General features: G+C 34.5%; 1 protein-coding gene across 6 annotated transcripts in view; it reads right to left on the bottom strand.

Annotated features, from left to right (window-relative positions):
• UNC80 (unc-80 homolog, NALCN channel complex subunit) overlaps positions 1-18,533 on the bottom strand; it is a 237,775-nt gene that overhangs the window by 136,267 nt on the left and 82,975 nt on the right. For all 6 annotated transcript variants that reach the window (XM_082396411.1, XM_082396407.1, XM_082396408.1 and 3 more), the window contains exon 23: positions 363-575. In XM_082396411.1, the coding sequence (XP_082252537.1) occupies positions 363-575 (213 nt within the window). The remainder of the gene's footprint in view (positions 1-362; positions 576-18,533) is intronic.

Raw genomic sequence — 18,533 nt, forward strand, 5'->3', positions numbered from 1 at the left:
TATGGACAGAGAAGTGTGTGCCCCTGACACACAGCTAACAGTAGAAAATACAGGAATAAATGTAATCCTGGTGCAGATTATACAGGAAGAAATTATAAAAGATGCTGAGAATGTTTCCATTTATAGGAAGGAAAGAGGCAGAGGACCAGGAAAAGAGATAGAAGAGATAATAATGTCTAACTTTGTAGATTTGTTGGGAAGATTAAATGAATTACATTTATTTTCCCCTGAAATGTTTTGTTCAGTGCCTGGTACATAATGGATACTCAATAAATTGTCTCCCAAACAAATGAACAAACATAAACACAAAACTTCTTCACTTCACTCAGCCTAATTTTTATAGAAGAAAATCAAAAGCTCACGTCTCCCCATTGGTAGAAGAGCTTGGCAGCGTTCCACTGAAGCTTCTGGTTCCGCTTGTTGCCCACAATGGGAGACCGTCCCCTGGAAAGGCCTTTCTTGGTGATATTCACATGATGCCCTTTCATCCACTCTGGCCAGTTGCCACGGTTGCAGCGGTAAACAAAACGGGCACATTCCAGGAACAGCGCTGCTCTGGCTACTACAGGCGCTTCCTGAGTAGGGTTGTTAAGGAAAGAGTAATGTAGGATTAACAAACAATGAAGTTGAACTTAAACTGAATGACTATGTACTCTTAGTTTATTTTCGTCTCCGTATTTTGATTTAGTTTAGCCATATTTCCCAGGGTAGTGTTAGTATGGTTACAATAGTAGTGGGGAATCTGGAAAATGAATCCATGAAGGCAAATTTGGGTATTGAAAAATTAGACATTTTAAGTAGCTTTCTGAGTTTAGTTTTCTCCTTTTGGAGAACCTCAAGTAATTTCATGACTCTTTGCAAATTTCAGAGACAGCTGGGATTTAAGTGTGAAATAATTTTTAATCAGAAGGTTTAAAATATGATGCTTTTTTTAAACCTAAAATTAACATGATGCAAACACATATTCAATTTCTAGAACTAGTCATATGTTAACCAAGGTTGTCAGTAGGCATTTTGTTATCTAGGACCATCCACAAGCTCCAAGGAAGTGCAACTGCTCCCTCATTTTGGCTAGTAAGAAAAGGAAGAGCTTACTACATTAGGCTGAGTTGTGAGAGAAAACAGAGAATAAAATGGGGCCTGAAACGGAAAACAAACAAAAAAATAAATAAATAAATTAGATTGAGTTAGTCTCTTTCCCCAATTTTTCATAAACAACAGACCAAATTCTGCTTAAATAGGCATGGTTTCAATTGAAAATGTTTGACAAAGAGGAAATTGCTTAATTGATAAATGAAAAATAGAGCATTTCTTCAGGAAAATAAAAATATGGCTCCATCTTGTCAAGACGTGCTTGAAAAAAATAAAAGAAACAGCTTTTAGTTGATACCCAGAAACTGGTAAGAGTGAGATATCTACTGAACTCTTTATAAGCCAAAATAATAATAATAATAATGATAATAATAAGGGAAGGAGTGTGAAGTTTCCCATAGGTCAACAGGTCGCAAAAAGTACATACATCAAAAATTCATTCGTGCCAGTTAAAGAAATATATATCACAATATTAGCTATCACCTCAGTTACCTAATAACCATAGGTTGCTTAGTAAGCACATGTTTTCAAATTGAAACCGTTTTCATCATTCAAGCAATAGCATTCTTAACAATGCATTGATCCGTAATGTTAAAATAGGGGCTAATATACAGAGAATATCAATACGTGCCAATCAGTTTTTATAAATTGTAATTCTTAATTATCATAACAACCCTGTGAAACAATATCTTCATTTTAATATTTTTTTAAATGAGGTATAATTTTTCCACTATTATATAGCTGGGAAGAAGTCGACACAGGATTCAATCTCAGGTCTCTCTCATGCCCAGATCTGTATTAGTTCCTCTTTGATATCTACATTGTCTTAATTTATACTCATATAAGCCTTGGGAAAAGATGATTTCTACAATGCATGTAGAAAGTCACTGTTTACAAATGGGACAATTGGGACTTCCCTAGCGGTCCAGTGGTTAAGACTCCGCGCTCCCAATGTAGGGGGTGCAGGTTCGATCCCTGGTTGCGAACTAAGATCTCACAGGCTGTGCGGCACAGCCAAAAACTTAAAAAAAAAAAAAAAAAAGGGACACTAATGTCATATAATGTTATTTACTAAAACACAAATGTATAATCACATCATTTTCCCATTTAAAATATATTATAGGCTCAATCTACCTCAGTCATCAATGAATAAAGATAACTGACATTCGTTATTTGGTTCACCTCTCTCTCTATCCCCATCTCAAGTGCTCTGTGGTCCAATTATGTCAAACTGGTTAGTCTCCCAGATATAACATCTCATATGTTTCCATGTGTTGTTTCCATGACTTGCAGAACCTTTAAGCCCCTTTTCCATCTGGCAAATTCCCACTTTAAGCTTCAGTTTAGTTACCTCCTCTAAGAAGCCTTCCTTAATCCCTTCCTTCTTCAGGCAGAGTTGGCTACTTCATACTGTTGAGTACCACACTATCTCAAATACCCTGGATGATTCAAGTAAGTTAGCCCATTAAGCATTTTCTCATTGTCTTAAAACTTAAATGAAACCATCAAGAATTCTAATATGAAATTTATTTATGTTGGGACTTAATTTTACAAAGCATATGTTGTATTGCCATGACAAAGTTAATCTATGTGAAAAGGCAGAATACAAGATAAACACAATGGTGAGACTCTATCATTGATAAAAGATGGACACTGATGATGAGAAACTATCATCAACTGCATTGGTGCCAAGACTTGGCAGCAGGTCACAGGGATAGAAAGACTTTAGATTGCAAAGGGTCAGATGATTTTCTGTATCAAACCTATCATTACTGTGGTGCCATAATATACCGACTAAATATCTATACTCTCTTCTTGTATTAAATATTCATTTTACTAAACATCTCAGATATGCTAATCTGCATCTGGAAAAGGCTGGAATATCTATCTCTAAAAACGAATGCCAGTCTGGAGGGCAAGGCGAGTGATGCAAATTTATTTTTAGCCTGTCACATTTCCAAAAAAAGCAATGGGATTCATTGCTTTATGATGGGAAGACAGAAACAACACTGCTGGAGTAGCATTATGTTATGAACCCTGGCTCCTTCACGATGAACAAGGGTAAAACTTAACCTAACTCAAATGTATGGGGCAGAGGTGGGTTTTTTTTCTTTTAATTGCTCTTAACTATTAGATGGCACTGAGAGGACTAACAGAAGATCAATAAAAAACCCAAATTGTTCTATGTAAGGTTTCCTATGTCGATTGGCTTGCCTTCTTTAGAAAATATGTTTTTATTTGGTTAGGAAGCTCAAGGCGTTTTGAATGAAAAGCAATTTTAATTCTCTGCTCTGAAAAGCTTCTTATGATAAAACCCAGACATCATCAGTTATCGGCCCTAAGAAATCCTAATCTAAGTTGGGAAATAGAATTGAGATCATTAACAAAATAATTCCCATTAATTAACCATACAGCACAACATTAAAGGGAGGGTTGGTTATTATCTGATAAATTTGATCCATGTAAATTGGATCAAACCCAGTAACTTTTGGAAATGTCACTGTTTGAATTAAGGGATGATGACATAGCCTGACTTAAATATTGCCTTCTTATTATAAGCCTCATAAACCTGGTAGATGAAAGCACACTTGGGATGGCACTGAATACTACCAATTTCTGGGGTATTGTAGTGTGTATGTTACTGTACAGAAAACGGAGGATACTGTTGCAGTACAAAGCTAAGTACTCAACTATGCATCCTAGTAGAAGATACTTAGCAACAAGTATCAACTTCACACTGTGTGTGAAAGAGTATTCAAGGCAGTCTAGTGTGGGTGTGGCTATGGGGAATTATTTTCCTTATAAGTTCCTTTCAAAGTGTAAGTTAGAAAGTATTGATTTTAGGAGCAGGGTTATAGAATACCTTAGACAAAGGATTCTTCGTGGACTTAAAGGAAATTCAATTTTCCCTCTTTTGATGGAGCTTACCTCTTACGGCTCAGTGCAATCTGAAGGAGCAGTTAAAAATGGAGGCATGACAGAATGGATAGGGATGGATTCACATCACAGAGAAAGACAGCACAAATGGAGAAAAATGAATCAGAAGAATGCTGTGTGGATGAAAAGAACCACAGAGTATCAGAGGCATAGTTAAAAGTGAACATCTAAACAAAATTTGATACCATTGGTATACCAATTTTGCTGGTGGTCCTAAATGAAAAGTAGGCATATTTATTCTTTTTTATTAATATGTCTGCCAGATCACCTTTTTATGTTCCATAACACCACAGAGTGGCTTCAATTCCATTATGTCATAACTTCATAGTTCCCAGACAAGCAAGAATCAATTTTAACTAGGAAGATAAAATATTAAGTTGAACCTTATGGAATTTCTAAGTTTGAAGGTCAAAAATAGTAGAATATCATCAATTTCATATGGTTCAGTTTTATATAAGGTGTTCTCTGCAATGGCTACAGAGCTGTCTAGTTAAAATTACAAAATGTCCTGCATTATGCAGCATGGATTTCTCTAACATTCTACAGCTAGAAAACTTCAAGCATCAAGCTATTTTTCCTTGACTTCCTTTGGCATTTTCCTGCATTTTATAAGATCGTTATGTATATTGAATGTTTCCTTTATGAAAGTAAAGAAGAGAACGAGAATACTAATTCAAACAGCTGTGCTTTATTTTGCCTGGGGACCTAGAAAATATTGTTACCAAGATATGATGGTTAATTGAAGGTTATAATTGCAATACATTCCTTTACCTGAAGGACTGTATCTAAACTTATTATGTGAGAAGAAACCCTGACTGATCCCGAAAACTCATAACACAGGACGGGAACTAACTGGTTTTAAAAAGTGAATATTTTATGTTGGTGCCTGGGGAATTACATAATATTTGTATTGCCTTACAATAAAATATAAAGCTCTTGCTGGCGCAAGATACCTATTTATTTAAAAACACTGGGAATAAGCAATTATTGTGGTTCTTTGTGTATACTGGAACCTCGTTTGCTAGAGGGCATGTGTTTGTGACTCAGTATTTATTACTTAGCTTGTACTGAATTCTCTGCCTGACTGAGATCATTAAGCAACTGACAGGCTGTCTCTGCCCCTGCCCATTTCTGTAGTAGCTGTGGGCAACAGAAATGATTCAGATGTCAGGCTAGAGGCAGGCATTATTGTTTAGTACCCAGTCTGGTGGGGTAGTCATTTTAACACTTACTCAGATCATGCTAGTATCTTGGGTAAGTATTTTAAAAACCAAATGAGGACTCCTGTTTCTGACAAGATGATGGATTAGGTGTGAAGACAAATATCTTTTGGTTTAGACACCTAAAAATGCTAGATAAAATACCCCATTTGTTTTCACTTTGTTTTTGCTTTTGTTTCTAACATGAGATGATAGACCATTGGAGAGCAGAAATTACAAGAAAGTGCAGTTCTGGGGTGAAGGTAGGGAGAAAGGTGTGAACTAGTGTAGGAATATATGCCCCAAGGGTTTCTACTGACTATGGCAAGACCAGAGTATGGGTTTTCAATGGGCCACAAATTAAATGTCTGGGTCCAAAGTGGAGTGTGAGATCAGGCCATACACACCTATATAAAGCCAATATCCCAGGTGGGTGTCACTTTCATTGCATGAAAAATAAAATGATCTACCCCACAGAATTAAGCTTGCATGACTAGTCTTGGCTCTGGGTAGAAAAGGAAAAAAAAAAAAGTCTTAAATGAGAACTTCTAATCAAAATTCCACATTTTCATATAAGTTTGGACTAGAATGGGCACAACTTTCATGCTCCTTGCACCCAAAATGTAGTTAAAAAATGATCTTAGGTTGGTGATGTTTCGAGGTGCCTAAGGAAAAGAAATGGAAATCCTCTCTGGAGGAATACTTTAAACTAGTGCTTCTCAAATCTTCAAACTTGAGTATGCATAAGAGTCACTTGAGTATGCATAAGAGAATATGGTTAAAATAGATTCTTTGGGCCCACCCCCAGAGATTCTGATGCAGATGTTGCAGGGCCTGAAAATCTGCATTTCTAACATACTCACAGATGTTGCTAAAACTGCTGGTCCACTGAATAACACTGCTTCTAAAACAGGTCTTAAAGAATCAGCACAGATAAAGTTTCAAGGAGTTAAGCTTATTAAAAATATGTTTTAAAAAATTCACCATGAGTAAGAGTAGGAAGAAACAGCAAAGTGTAGAATCAGACCCTTTACAAAGACTGTGGCTATAGGAATCATAATGTATCAAACACATCTACAGATTAATGTGGGTACTGAAAGTAGAAGGAATTAGATTATCAAAGTTGACCACGTAGTTTTAAAACAAGAAGTAAATAGAAATTTTACAAATAAAATATGTAGTACTTGAAATTTAAAACTCAATGGATAGATTAAAACAAAAATTAGATCAGTTTTTTTTCAACTTCAGCATTATTGGCCCTTTTGGCCAGATAATTCTTTTTTGTGAAGCATGCACTATGTATTATGAGATGTTTACCAGCGTCTTTATTAACTACCAACTAGATGCAAATAGCAATTCCCAAGTTGTGACAACCAAAAATTCCTCCAAACATTGCCAAATGTTCCCTGGTGGGCAAAGTTACCCCTGGTTAAGAACCATGAAATTAGACACAGCTGAAAAAAGAAAAAGTGAAATGGAAGAGAATTAGCCAGAATACAGCATAGAAAGAGATGAAGAAATGAAAAATATGAAAGAGGTTGTCAAAAACAGAGGATAAACTGAGAAGCTCTATCATGCATCCTTTCAGTTTATAGAAGGAAAAATTAGAGAAAATGTGAAAGACACAATCTTTGAAGAAATAACAGTTGGAAAATTTCCAGAATAGACATAATTTGTCAATTACATGATTCACAGGCTTAATGAAATATGAAATATAGGCTAGAAACTTTTTAGTGAAAGTGCAAAAGATCAACAGTAAAGAGAAGATATTAAAAGCAACTGGGAGAAGGAATTGGGGGAGACACATTACCTATAAAAGAATGTCAATTAAGCCAGAAGAGAAGGGGATAATATCTTTGAAGTACAGAAAGAAAATGTTAGCCTATGATTCTAATTCTATCAAAAGTATCTTTCAAGAATGAGACCAAAATAAAGACATTTTCAATTAAACTGTAGCTGAGAGAGCTACTGCCAGTTGATCATCACCAAAGAAATGTCTGAAAGGTTTTCTTCACGAGGATATAGATCTTAGAAAGGAATGTCTGAGATGCAAGGAGAAATGGTGAGCAAAGACTATGCTAAGCTTTTGGGCAAATTTAAAAATCATTTTCCTAACACTCAATAAAAATAATGTCTACTTTATCAATGTTAAGACAAAAACAAGAGAGAACTAAATCTTGAACAATAATTGGGGTTAAAACCCTCTACAGTCTTTTACTGTTTGAAAGAAGAGTAAAGATATTCATTAAATTTAGACTTTGTTGAGTTAAATATGCATGCAATTTTTAAAAATATAAATAGAATAATTTCCAAACTGATAAAGAAAAATGAATAAAACAAAGCTAAACCAAACCAAAGCAAGAGAAATAAAACAAAATTCAACACTATTTGAAAGAAGGCATGAAATAATGAATATACAATGAAATAATGAAAAATGAAATAATGAAACAATGAAACATATACAATGAAATAATGAAATAATGAAAAAATATGGTAAGTAGGCAGAAGAAGACAGAAGTGAATCTATATAAGTAATAATAATCTGTGCAAATGTACTAAATTTTCTAGGTAAAAAAAGGTCACTAAAACGTTATAAAAATTCAAATACTTGCTTTTTTACAAGACACATACCTAAAACACAAAGATGTAGAAAAGTTGAAAGGAAAGGACTGGCAAAAAGATAGACCAGACCAATGCTAATAAAACTGTTTCTGCTGTATTATTATCAAAGAAAAATATATCTTATATATGCTAGAAATAAACTGGGTCACTAGATAGTGATAAAAGGTTCATAGCACCAGATACTTGTCATACTTCTAAACGATCTGCCTCTAAACCAATAAAACAGAAATTGCTGGAACTACAAAATAAATGGACAAGTTTGTCATCATAGAGGAGATTTTAACACAACTTAGTGTTTGACAGATCAAGTAGTGAGGGGTAAAAATAAGAATATAGAAGACTTGAATATAAAACACTGCACCCTGATGGACCTAGAGGGTATTATGCTAAGTGAAATAAGCTAGACAGAAAAATCTGTATGATTTTACTGATATGTGGAATCTAAAAAACAAAAAAATGAACAAACGAAGAGAAACAGACTCACAGATACAGAGAATAAGCTAGTGGTTGCCAGAGGTGGGGATGGGAGGTTGAGGGGGTAACAGGGTTTGGGTAAAATAAGTGAAGGGGATTAAAAGTTTCATACTTCCAGTTATAAAATAAATAAGTCACTGGGATATAATATACAGTATAGAGAATACAGTCAATAATATTATAATAACTTTGTATGACAAAGTTGACAGATAGTTACTAGACTTACCGTGATCAATTCATAATGTATATAAATGCCAAATCACTGTGTTGTACACCTGAAATTAATATAATATTGTATGTCAACTATACTTCAATTAAAAAAAAAAAAAAGGAAAGAAAAGCCTCTATGTTGTGCCCAACAACTGGAGAATGCACATTATTTTCAACTACACATGGAACATTTACAAAAATTAATAATGCTCTAGTTCATGAAGCAAGTTTAAATTAATTCCAAAGAATCAGTATCTGAAAATGAAGTTAGAAATCAATAACAAATGGATACCTAACAAAACTCTGAAATTTATAAAATTGAAACACACACACTCGTACATATTTATGTAACCCATGGAAAAGGAAACCATTAAATAAATTAAAAAGGACTTAAAAATAAATTGTAACATAAATACTACTTATCAAAATTTATGACATAATTGAAGGAGTACTTAGAGGGAAATGAGTAGCTAAATGGTCAGTTTTTGAACAGAAAAAAATAAAAGTATGAGCTAAGCAATCAACTAATAAGCTAAAATAATAATACAATGAATTCAAAGCAAGAAGGAGGAAAGAATAAAAATAAGGGCAGGATATACTCAATATTTTCTAATAACGTATAAGGGAAAATAATCTGAAAAAGAATATTATATATATATGTGTATTTATAACTGAATCACTTTGCTGTACACCTAAAACTACCACAACATTGTAAATCAACTATACTTCAATAAAAACAATAATAAGGGCAGGAATTAATGAATTAGAGAACGAGATATAATAGAGAGAATCTCTACTGTACCATTAAAAAAGACTAACGAAATTGACAAATATCTGGCAAGCCTAATCAAAAAAAGAAAAGGAAATAATTTTAGGAATAAAAACAGAAAAAATAATCACAGATGCTGCAAAGATCAAAAACTAATAAGAAAATGTTATGATCAATTTTAATCCAACAAATATGAAAATGGAGGTAAAACTGACAAATTGCTAAAAAAATTAAAATTACTTAAATGGACTCAGAAAGAAATAGAACTTTTGAATTATCAATTCAGATCTGAATTTCAATTTGAATTTTAATTATATCTAAATTTATCTGTGGACTCAATGTAATTCCAAGAATAAATCAAAAGATTTTCATAGACACTGACAAGCTAATTATAAAATTCACACGGAAGAGCAAAGAGCCAAGAACAACCTAGGTGATGTTCAAAGTTCAGGCTATTAAGACAGAGTAGATTAACTCAGAGCACACATGGAATGGAACAGAAAAAAAACTCAGACTGACACCCATGCATGCATAGAAACCTGACACATGATTAAGATGGTGTTGCACATCAGATAATAAAGTATGAATTAGTCAATATATTATGCTAGGATAATTTTTTTTCATGTGAAAAGAAAAGAAAGAAAAAATATCCTGTTTTATACACACAACAAATTCTAGTTAAAGACCTAAATGTGAAATGCAGACTTTAAAACTTTTAGAGGAAAATGTAATATGTATTTATTACTACCTTGGGATTTCTTTAAAAAGACATAAAAATGCTAACCACTAAAGAAAATTTTTATAAGTTAAATTACATTACAAATTTCATTAAAATACAGCATAAGGCAACAAAACAAAATGATATATTCTCTAGGGATACAAGCTCATGTGGTAAAATAAAGCAAGCACAGGGAAGATTAAAACAAAGTTCAAGACAGCAGTGTCTTCTAGGAGGTAGGGGTGAGTAATTAGGAAAGGAGATACAGGGGACTTTAAAGAAAGTGGAAATGTCCTATTTTTTAAGATATGTGGTGGATATGTGACATTCAAATTTTTTCTTTAAACTCTACATATTCATGATATACATCCTTTTTATGCTACATTTCATAGAATGTGTTCAAACATTCAGTATAGGAATACCACTAGAATAAAGTGAATAATTTGACCATTTAGTTTTGGTTATTACTGGATTATTTCAACTTTCCTTATGATTCAAAAGAGGACACAATATTATTTTGCTTTGATAGTTCCTAGTCTGCATATATTCCTAACTCCTTGAAAAAAGCTAATTTCCAATCATCACCAAGTAGTTTTATGATGGTAAACCCCAATGTGGATTACATTTGTTGCAGTGAACCTGAAAGTATGACTATATGGTAACCAAATGTTTCATTTTCCGCAAGAGTTCTAGTTTATGTCTAACTGGTATAATTATTGATAGCACTCCATTTCACTCTCAAAAGTGTCCCAATTTGGATAAAAATTATATAACCAGTCCTCCTAAAACTATCTATTTATGAAGCTATTATAATTTAATATGAATTAGGTTTTCTCTGTCCACAGACTAAGGAGAAAACTACGATCCCACTGACTCTCTTATATTCATGAAACTGTTCCTAAAGCAAACTGACATTATGATGTGTTATTCATGCTAATAAATTACCAGTAAATTAGAAATCACTATGTCTGTACATGTTATTTATTCAACTGGGTAAAAAAGGATAGATAATTTCACCTGAAATATACAGAAAATAGACAGAAGTGCCTTTTGTTTGAACTATTTTTGTGCTTGTAGATTATATGAACCTAAAGATAAAATGAGTCCTTTATAAAACATCTCTTTTTAAAAATGCCTTACAGTTGCATTTATTAAATTTACACTAAAGAGGAAGAGTGTGAGGAGGAGCTGTGCTGGACTAAAAACTGACCCAATTACCCCTTTGTAGTCATAGCAATAATGACAAGAGGATTGTTTAAAACAAAAACCTTCAGATTGGCAAGACTTTGAACACTGACATTTCTAGTACTTCTTTCATTTAATAATACTTTTTAATGCTGAAGAAAATTGGAAACTTGAAAAAAATCACATTTAACTTCTATGATGAACGCAACGAAACAATGAAAACTGTTCCGAAATAAAATTACATCATAATGTAAACACTGTATTTAAGCTGCACTTAAAAAAATGAATGAGGCAAACAATAAAAGAGAGATGGGAGAAAGTGAAGGACTGGAAAGTGATGATGAACTGAACACATTCATTTTCCCCTCCTCTCCCAAATCCTATCTGATGAAATGGTAGAATCTATACCTATGTATAAATCTGTATATCTATATCTATATCTGCATCTGCATATCTATCTGACATCTATATCTATCTATCTATCTATCATCAATCTATCCATCTGTGTCATTTATACCTACATCTATATATATTTCTATATTTGTATTTCTATCTCTCTATATTTATACACACATATATGTATATGACTAAAACCACAAATGCATTGGAAAACATACAGAATATATTTTTTAATAGATCTTTACTGGAGTATAATTGCTTCACAATACTGTGTTAGTTTCTGTTGTACAACAAAGTGCATCAGCCATATGCATACATATGTCCCCATATCCCCTCCCTCTTGAGCCTCCCACCGACCCTCCCTATCCCACCCCTCTAGGTCGTTGCAAAGCACCGAGCTCATCTCCTTGTGCTATGCTGCTGCTTCCCACTAGCTAACTATTTTACATTTGATAGTGTATATATGTCGATGCTACTCTCACTTCACCCCAGCTTCCCCCTCCCCGCCCTGTGTCCTCAAGTCCATTCTCTATGTCTATGTCTTTATTCCTGCCCTGCCACTAGGTATTCAGTATCTTTTTTTTTTTTTAGATTCCATATACATGCGTTAGCATACAGTATTTGTTTTTCTCTTTCTGACTTACTTCACTCTGTATGACAGACTCTAACTCCATCCACCTCGCTACAAATAACTCAATTTTATTTCTTTTTATGGCTGGGTAATATTCCATTGTATATATGTGCCTCATCTTCTTTTATCTATTCATCTGTTGATGGACATTTATGTTGCTTCCATGTCCTGGCTATTGTAAATGGTGCTGCAATGAACACTGTGATACATGTTTCTTTCTTTTTTTTTTAAGATTAATCGATTATTTATTTGATATGACTCATATGCTAATTTTTAAAATATCTTTATTGGAGTATAATTGCTTTACAGTGTTGTGTTACTTTCTGCTGTATAACAAAGTGAATCAGCTATATGTATACATATATCCCCATATCCCCTCCCTCTTGCGTCTCCCTCCCACTCTCCCTATCCCACCCCTCTAGGTGGTCACAAAGCACCGAGCTGATCTCCCTATGCGATGCAGCTGCTTCACACTAGCCATCTATTTCACATTTCGTAGTGTATATATGTCAATGTTACTCTCTCACTTCGTCCCAGCTTACCCTTCCCCCTCCCCGTGACCTCAAGTCCATTCTCTATGTCTACGTCTTTATTCCTGCCCTGTCACTAGGTTCATCTACCATTTTTTTTTTAGATTCCATATATATGCGTTAGCATATGGTATTTGTTTTTCTCTTTCTGACTTACTTCACTCTGTATGACAGACTATGTCCATCCACCTCACTATAAATAACTCAATTTCATTTCTTTTTATGGCTGAGTAATATTCCATTGTATATATGTGCCACATCTTCTTTATCCATTCATGTCGATGGACATTAAGGTTGCTTCCATGTCCTGGCTATTGTATACAGTGCTGCAATGAACATTGAGTACATGTCTCTTTTTGAATTATGGTTTTCTCAGGCTATTTGGGGTCTTTTGTGTTTCCATACGAATTGTAAAATTTTTTGTTCTAACTCTGTGAAGAATGCCATTGGTAGTTTGATAGGGATTGCCGTGAATCTGTAGATTGCTTTGGGTAGTATAGTCATTTTCACAATACTGGTTCTTCCAATACAAGAACATGGTATATTTCTCCATCTGTTTATGTCATCTTTGATTTCTTTCATCAGTGTCTTACAGTTTTCTGAGTACAAGTCTTTCGCCTCCTTAGGCAGGTTTATTCCTAGGTATTTTATTCTTTTTGTTGCGATGGTGAATGGGATTGTTTCCTTAATTTCTCTTTCTGATTTTTTGTTGTTGGTGTATAGGAATGCCAGATATTTCTGTGCATTAATTTTGTATCCTGCAACCTTACCAAATTCATTGATTAGTTCTAGTAGTTTTCTGGTGGCATCTTTAGGATTTTCTATGTATAGTATCATGTCATCTGCAAACAGTGACAGTTTTACTTCTTCTTTTCCAATTTGTATTCCTTTTATTTCTTTTTCTTTTCTGATTGCCATGGCTATGACTTCCAAAACTATGTTGAATAAGAGTGCCGAGAGTGCACATCCTTGTCTTGTTCCTGATCTTAGAGGAAATGCTTTCAGTGTTTCACCATTGAGAATGATGTTTGCTGTGGGTTTGTCATATATGGCCTTTATTATGTTGAGGTAGTTTCCCTCTATGCCCGTTTTCCGGAGAGTTTTTATCATAAATGAACATTGAATTTTGTCAAAAGCTTTTTTGCCATCTATTGAGCTGATCATATGTTCTTTATTCCTTAATTTGTTAATATGGTTTATCACATCGATTTATTTGCATATATTGAAGAATCCTTGCCTCCCTGGGATAAACCCCACTTGATCATGGTGTATGATCCTTTTAATGTGCTGTTGGATTCTGTCTGCTAGTATTTTGTTCAGGATTTTTGCATCTATGTTCATCAGTGATATTGGTCTATAATTTCCTTTTTTTTGTGATATCTTTTTCTGGCTTTGGTATCAGGGTGATGGTGGCCTACAATCAAGATTACTCTACCCAGCAAGGATCTCATTCAGATTTAACAGAGAAATCAAAAGCTTTTCAGACAAGCAAAAGATAAGAGAATTCAGCACCACCAAACCAGCTTTACAACAAATGCTAAAGAAACTTCTCTAGGCAGGAAACACAAGAGAAGAAAAAGATCCACAAAAACAAACCCAAAACAATTAAGAAAAGGGTAATAGGAACATACATGTCAATAACCTTGAATGTGAATGGATTAAATGACACAACCAAAAGACACAGACTGGCTGAATGGATACAAAAATAAGACCCATATATATGCTGTCTACAAGAGAACCTCTTCAGACCTAGGGACACATACAGACTGAAAGTGAGGGGATGGAAAACGATATTCCATGCAAATGGAAATCAAAAGAAAGCTGGAGTAGCAATTCTCATATCAGATAAAATAGACTTTAAACTAAAGACTGTTACAAGAGATACGGAAGGGCACTACATAATGATCAAGGGATCAATCCAAGAAGAAGATATAACAATTATAAATGTTTATGCACCCAACGTAGGAGCACCTCAATACATAAGGCAAATGCTAACAACAATGAAAGGGGAAATCAACAGTAATACAATAATAGTAGGGGACTTTAACACCCCACTTACACCAATGGATAGATTATCCAAACAGAAAATAAATAAGGAAACACAGTCTTTAAATGACACAATAGACTAGACAGATTTAATTGATATTTATAGGACATGCCACTGGAGAGTGGCACAATACACTTTCTGTTCAAGTGCATATGGAACATTCTCCAGGATAGATCACATCTTGGGTCACAAATCAAGCCTTGGAAAATTTAAGAAAATTGAAATCGTATCAAGCATCCTTTCTGACCACAATGCTATGAGACTGGAAATCAATTACAGGGAAAAAAAAACTGTAAAAAACACAAATACATGGAGGCTAAACAGTGTGCTACTAAATAACCAAGAGATCACTGAAGAAATCAAAGTAGAAATTAAAAAATACATAGAAACAAATGACAATGAAAACACGATGACCCAAAACCTATGGGATGCAACAAAAGCAGCTCTAAGAGGGAAGTTTACAGCAATTCAATCTCACCTCAAGAAACAAGAAAAATCTCAAATAAACAATCTAAACTTACACCTAAAGCAACTAGAGAAAGAACAAAAAAACCCAAAGTCAGTAGAAGAAATCATAAAAATCAGAGCAGAAATTAATGAAAGAGAAATGAAGAAAACAATAGCAAAGATCCATAAAACTAAAAGCTGTTTCTTTGAGAAGATAAACAAAATTGATAAACCCTTAGCCAGACTCATCAAGAAAAAAAGGGAGAGGATGCAAATCAATAAAATTAGAAATAAAAAAGGAGAAATCACAAGTGCCACCACAGAAATACAAAGGATTATAAAAGACTACTACAAATAACTATATGCCAATAAAGTGGACAACCACGAAGAAATGGACAAATTCTTGGAAAGGTACAATTTTCCCAGACTGAAGCAGGAAGCATTAGAAAATATAAACAGACCTATCACAAGTAATGAAATTGAAACTCTAATTAAAATCTTCCAACAAACAAAAGTCCAGGACCAGATGGCTTCACAGATGAATTCTACCAAACATTTAGAGAATAGCTAACACTGATCCTTCTCAAACTCTACCAAAAACTTGCAGAGGGAAGAACACTCCCAAATTCATTCTAGAACATATTTAAAAGTGAAGCATTTCTGAAAGTCAGGAAGCAGATGAGATCAGATATTAAGTGAAACCAAACACAGAGGATACAAAAGTTAATAATACATTTAATAGAAGACAACTTGTGAACGTTAGAGTAATCTCAAGGGTCTCCTAACCCAAATAGACAGGTATGAACAACTGCAATTGCCACACTTGCACAATGATAGTAAAAACAGGATGTTACTATGATTCAAACATACTGGACATGCAGCTATATTTTCCTTCCTCTCAGTCCTCTTGCCAGTATTCACCAGTGACTTCAATTCCTTCACTTTTCTATACCTGAGAAACTGAAGTTGAATGTACCCTCATTTGGGGACCATGTCCTGGCTTAACCCTTTCCTCTTATATTAACAAATAAGACAATGAATGTGAAGGTGCTTTATTAACTATGACATACAATGAAAATGTTACTTTTGTTATCTTCTACCACCACCTCTCTCACCACTGCCACCACCACCACACCACCACCACGACTACCATCACCACCAACATTACCACCACCATGAGTACCATCACCACCATCATCACCTATCCCTTTTTTTTCAACCAACCATGTCTACCTGGATTCTGTCTCTGTTTCCTTTAAACCGTGACTGATTCTGACCTCTGGACACTCCTTGGCCTTGACCTAGAATCAAATATTCTCAGATACGAAAGAAACTCATACTAACCACCCCCTTCTTGAGTCTCCTTGTACTTCCCCATTGAGTCCAGTGTAGTGACAAAGAGCTAATTACTTCTCAATGTATCTACTTCATCACTGGACATCTATAATGATCAGAAAATGCTTCTTTACTTTGAAGCTTGAAGACACTGCTTATAAGTATGAAACCCCCTTTATTTTATTTATTACCATGAGATTAATAAGATTGAGAAGGTCAAGCAGGGCCAGAGTTGGTCCAACAGGAAGGGAAGAAAGGAGAATCTAGTGGTCTGGTAACTACCTGGCCATAGTCTTATTTAGAGGAAGTAAAATAAATTTTAAATGTTTTCTGGAATTCAGCCATGAATTAAATCTCCTTGAAAACTCTAAGCATTGTAGCAGTTGGAAATCATAGAGGTATGGAACCATCTGATGAGAGAGAATGAAATTCCAGCATCCAAGAGACTGATTATTTTAAGAAGAATATTGATGAATACTTTTATAATCTCCATTCAGAAGCCAGTATTAATTTGTTTGATTGGGATTTTTTTTAAAAGAACCTATTGATAACACGATTTTATTTATTACTTTTGAAATAAATTTATTTATTTTTGGCTGCTTTGGGTCTTCATTGCTGCGTGTGGGCTTTCTCTAGTTGCAGCAAGCAGGAGCTACTCTTTGTTGCAGTGCACGGGCTTCTCATTGCGTTAGCTTCTCTTGTTGCAGAGCACAGGTTCTAGGTGCATGGGCTTCAGTAGTTGTGGCTTGCAGGCTCTAGAGCACAGGCTCAGTAGTTGTGGTGCATGGGCTTAGTTGTTCCAGGGCATGTGGGATCTTCCTGGACCAGGGCTCAAACCCGTGTCCCCTGAATTGGCAGGAGGATTCTTAACCACTGCGCCATCAGGGAAAGCCCTCGACTGGGATTATTTTTTAAACTTTCAAATGTATCACTGTCTTCGTGACAAGCCTCCTGTTTCTCCCATGACCACATATCTTAAAAGCTTAAAAGCTTTTTATGTAGGAAGCAGTTATTCCTTCTGTTTTTACACCATCAATGTTAATAAAATCATTCCAATTACTTCATTAAAGAGTCTCTCTTTGCCAATGATAATACATTGAGATTGTGTTCTTCCCATTTTTTGTTTCATGGGTGGGTTTTGGGGGAGTTCATGAACCTTCTGATATTACAGGCTGAATTTTGTCTGTAAGTGTAATTCTCTCCATAGCTCTCCATAGCTTTCATTCAGTTCTTAAAGAGTTTATGTCTCCAAAATGTTAAGAATCACTGGTTTAGTGGGTGAATGTGTAGTGTGAATCTTTAAAGTTGAAAATCTCCTATATGTTCCTATTATAAATTCATCATGTATTCACATGATCTTTTTTTTAAAAAAGATTCAATTGTTTTTGGACCATTAGAAATCATTTGCCATCTTCTTTATTATGGAGATCATATACATTTAAGTACATTTTCAGTGTATCAAGAGACATTCTTTCTGATTTACCTAAATAACTTTTTTTTTTTTTTTTTTTTTTTACAGAGAAAGTATACGGTATTGCTAAAAGAGTCCTGAATAGAATCAGAAAGTTCTGCTCTGAGCCCAGTTTTCACTTCGACAGGCTTATATGACCTTGAGCAAAGTCACCTTAGCTCTTGGGGCTTTTGTTCTCTCATGTGGAAAATGCGTGAATGAAAAGAGTGGCTTGGAGTCCAGTACATGATATGCATTCATGTGGAGACTTCACTCAGGATCTCTGGTGTGGGGCTGAGGCTTTCCAGAGAGGGAAGGTCAATCCATTCTCTCTGTCATCAGGTGCTTATTTTACTGACTGTTATCCAAATGCTATTATCCTATCATTGTCCAATTTGTAGGGCCAGCTGTGCCTCTATCTTTCTCTTTCAACAGTAAGTTGAAGTAACATGATTCATTATTATCATTTTCCTTAAACTCAGACAGTT

Source organism: Balaenoptera borealis (assembly GCF_965194805.1).
Source record: "Balaenoptera borealis genome assembly, chromosome: 6".
In the NCBI taxonomy this organism is placed as follows: Eukaryota; Metazoa; Chordata; class Mammalia; order Artiodactyla; family Balaenopteridae; genus Balaenoptera; species Balaenoptera borealis.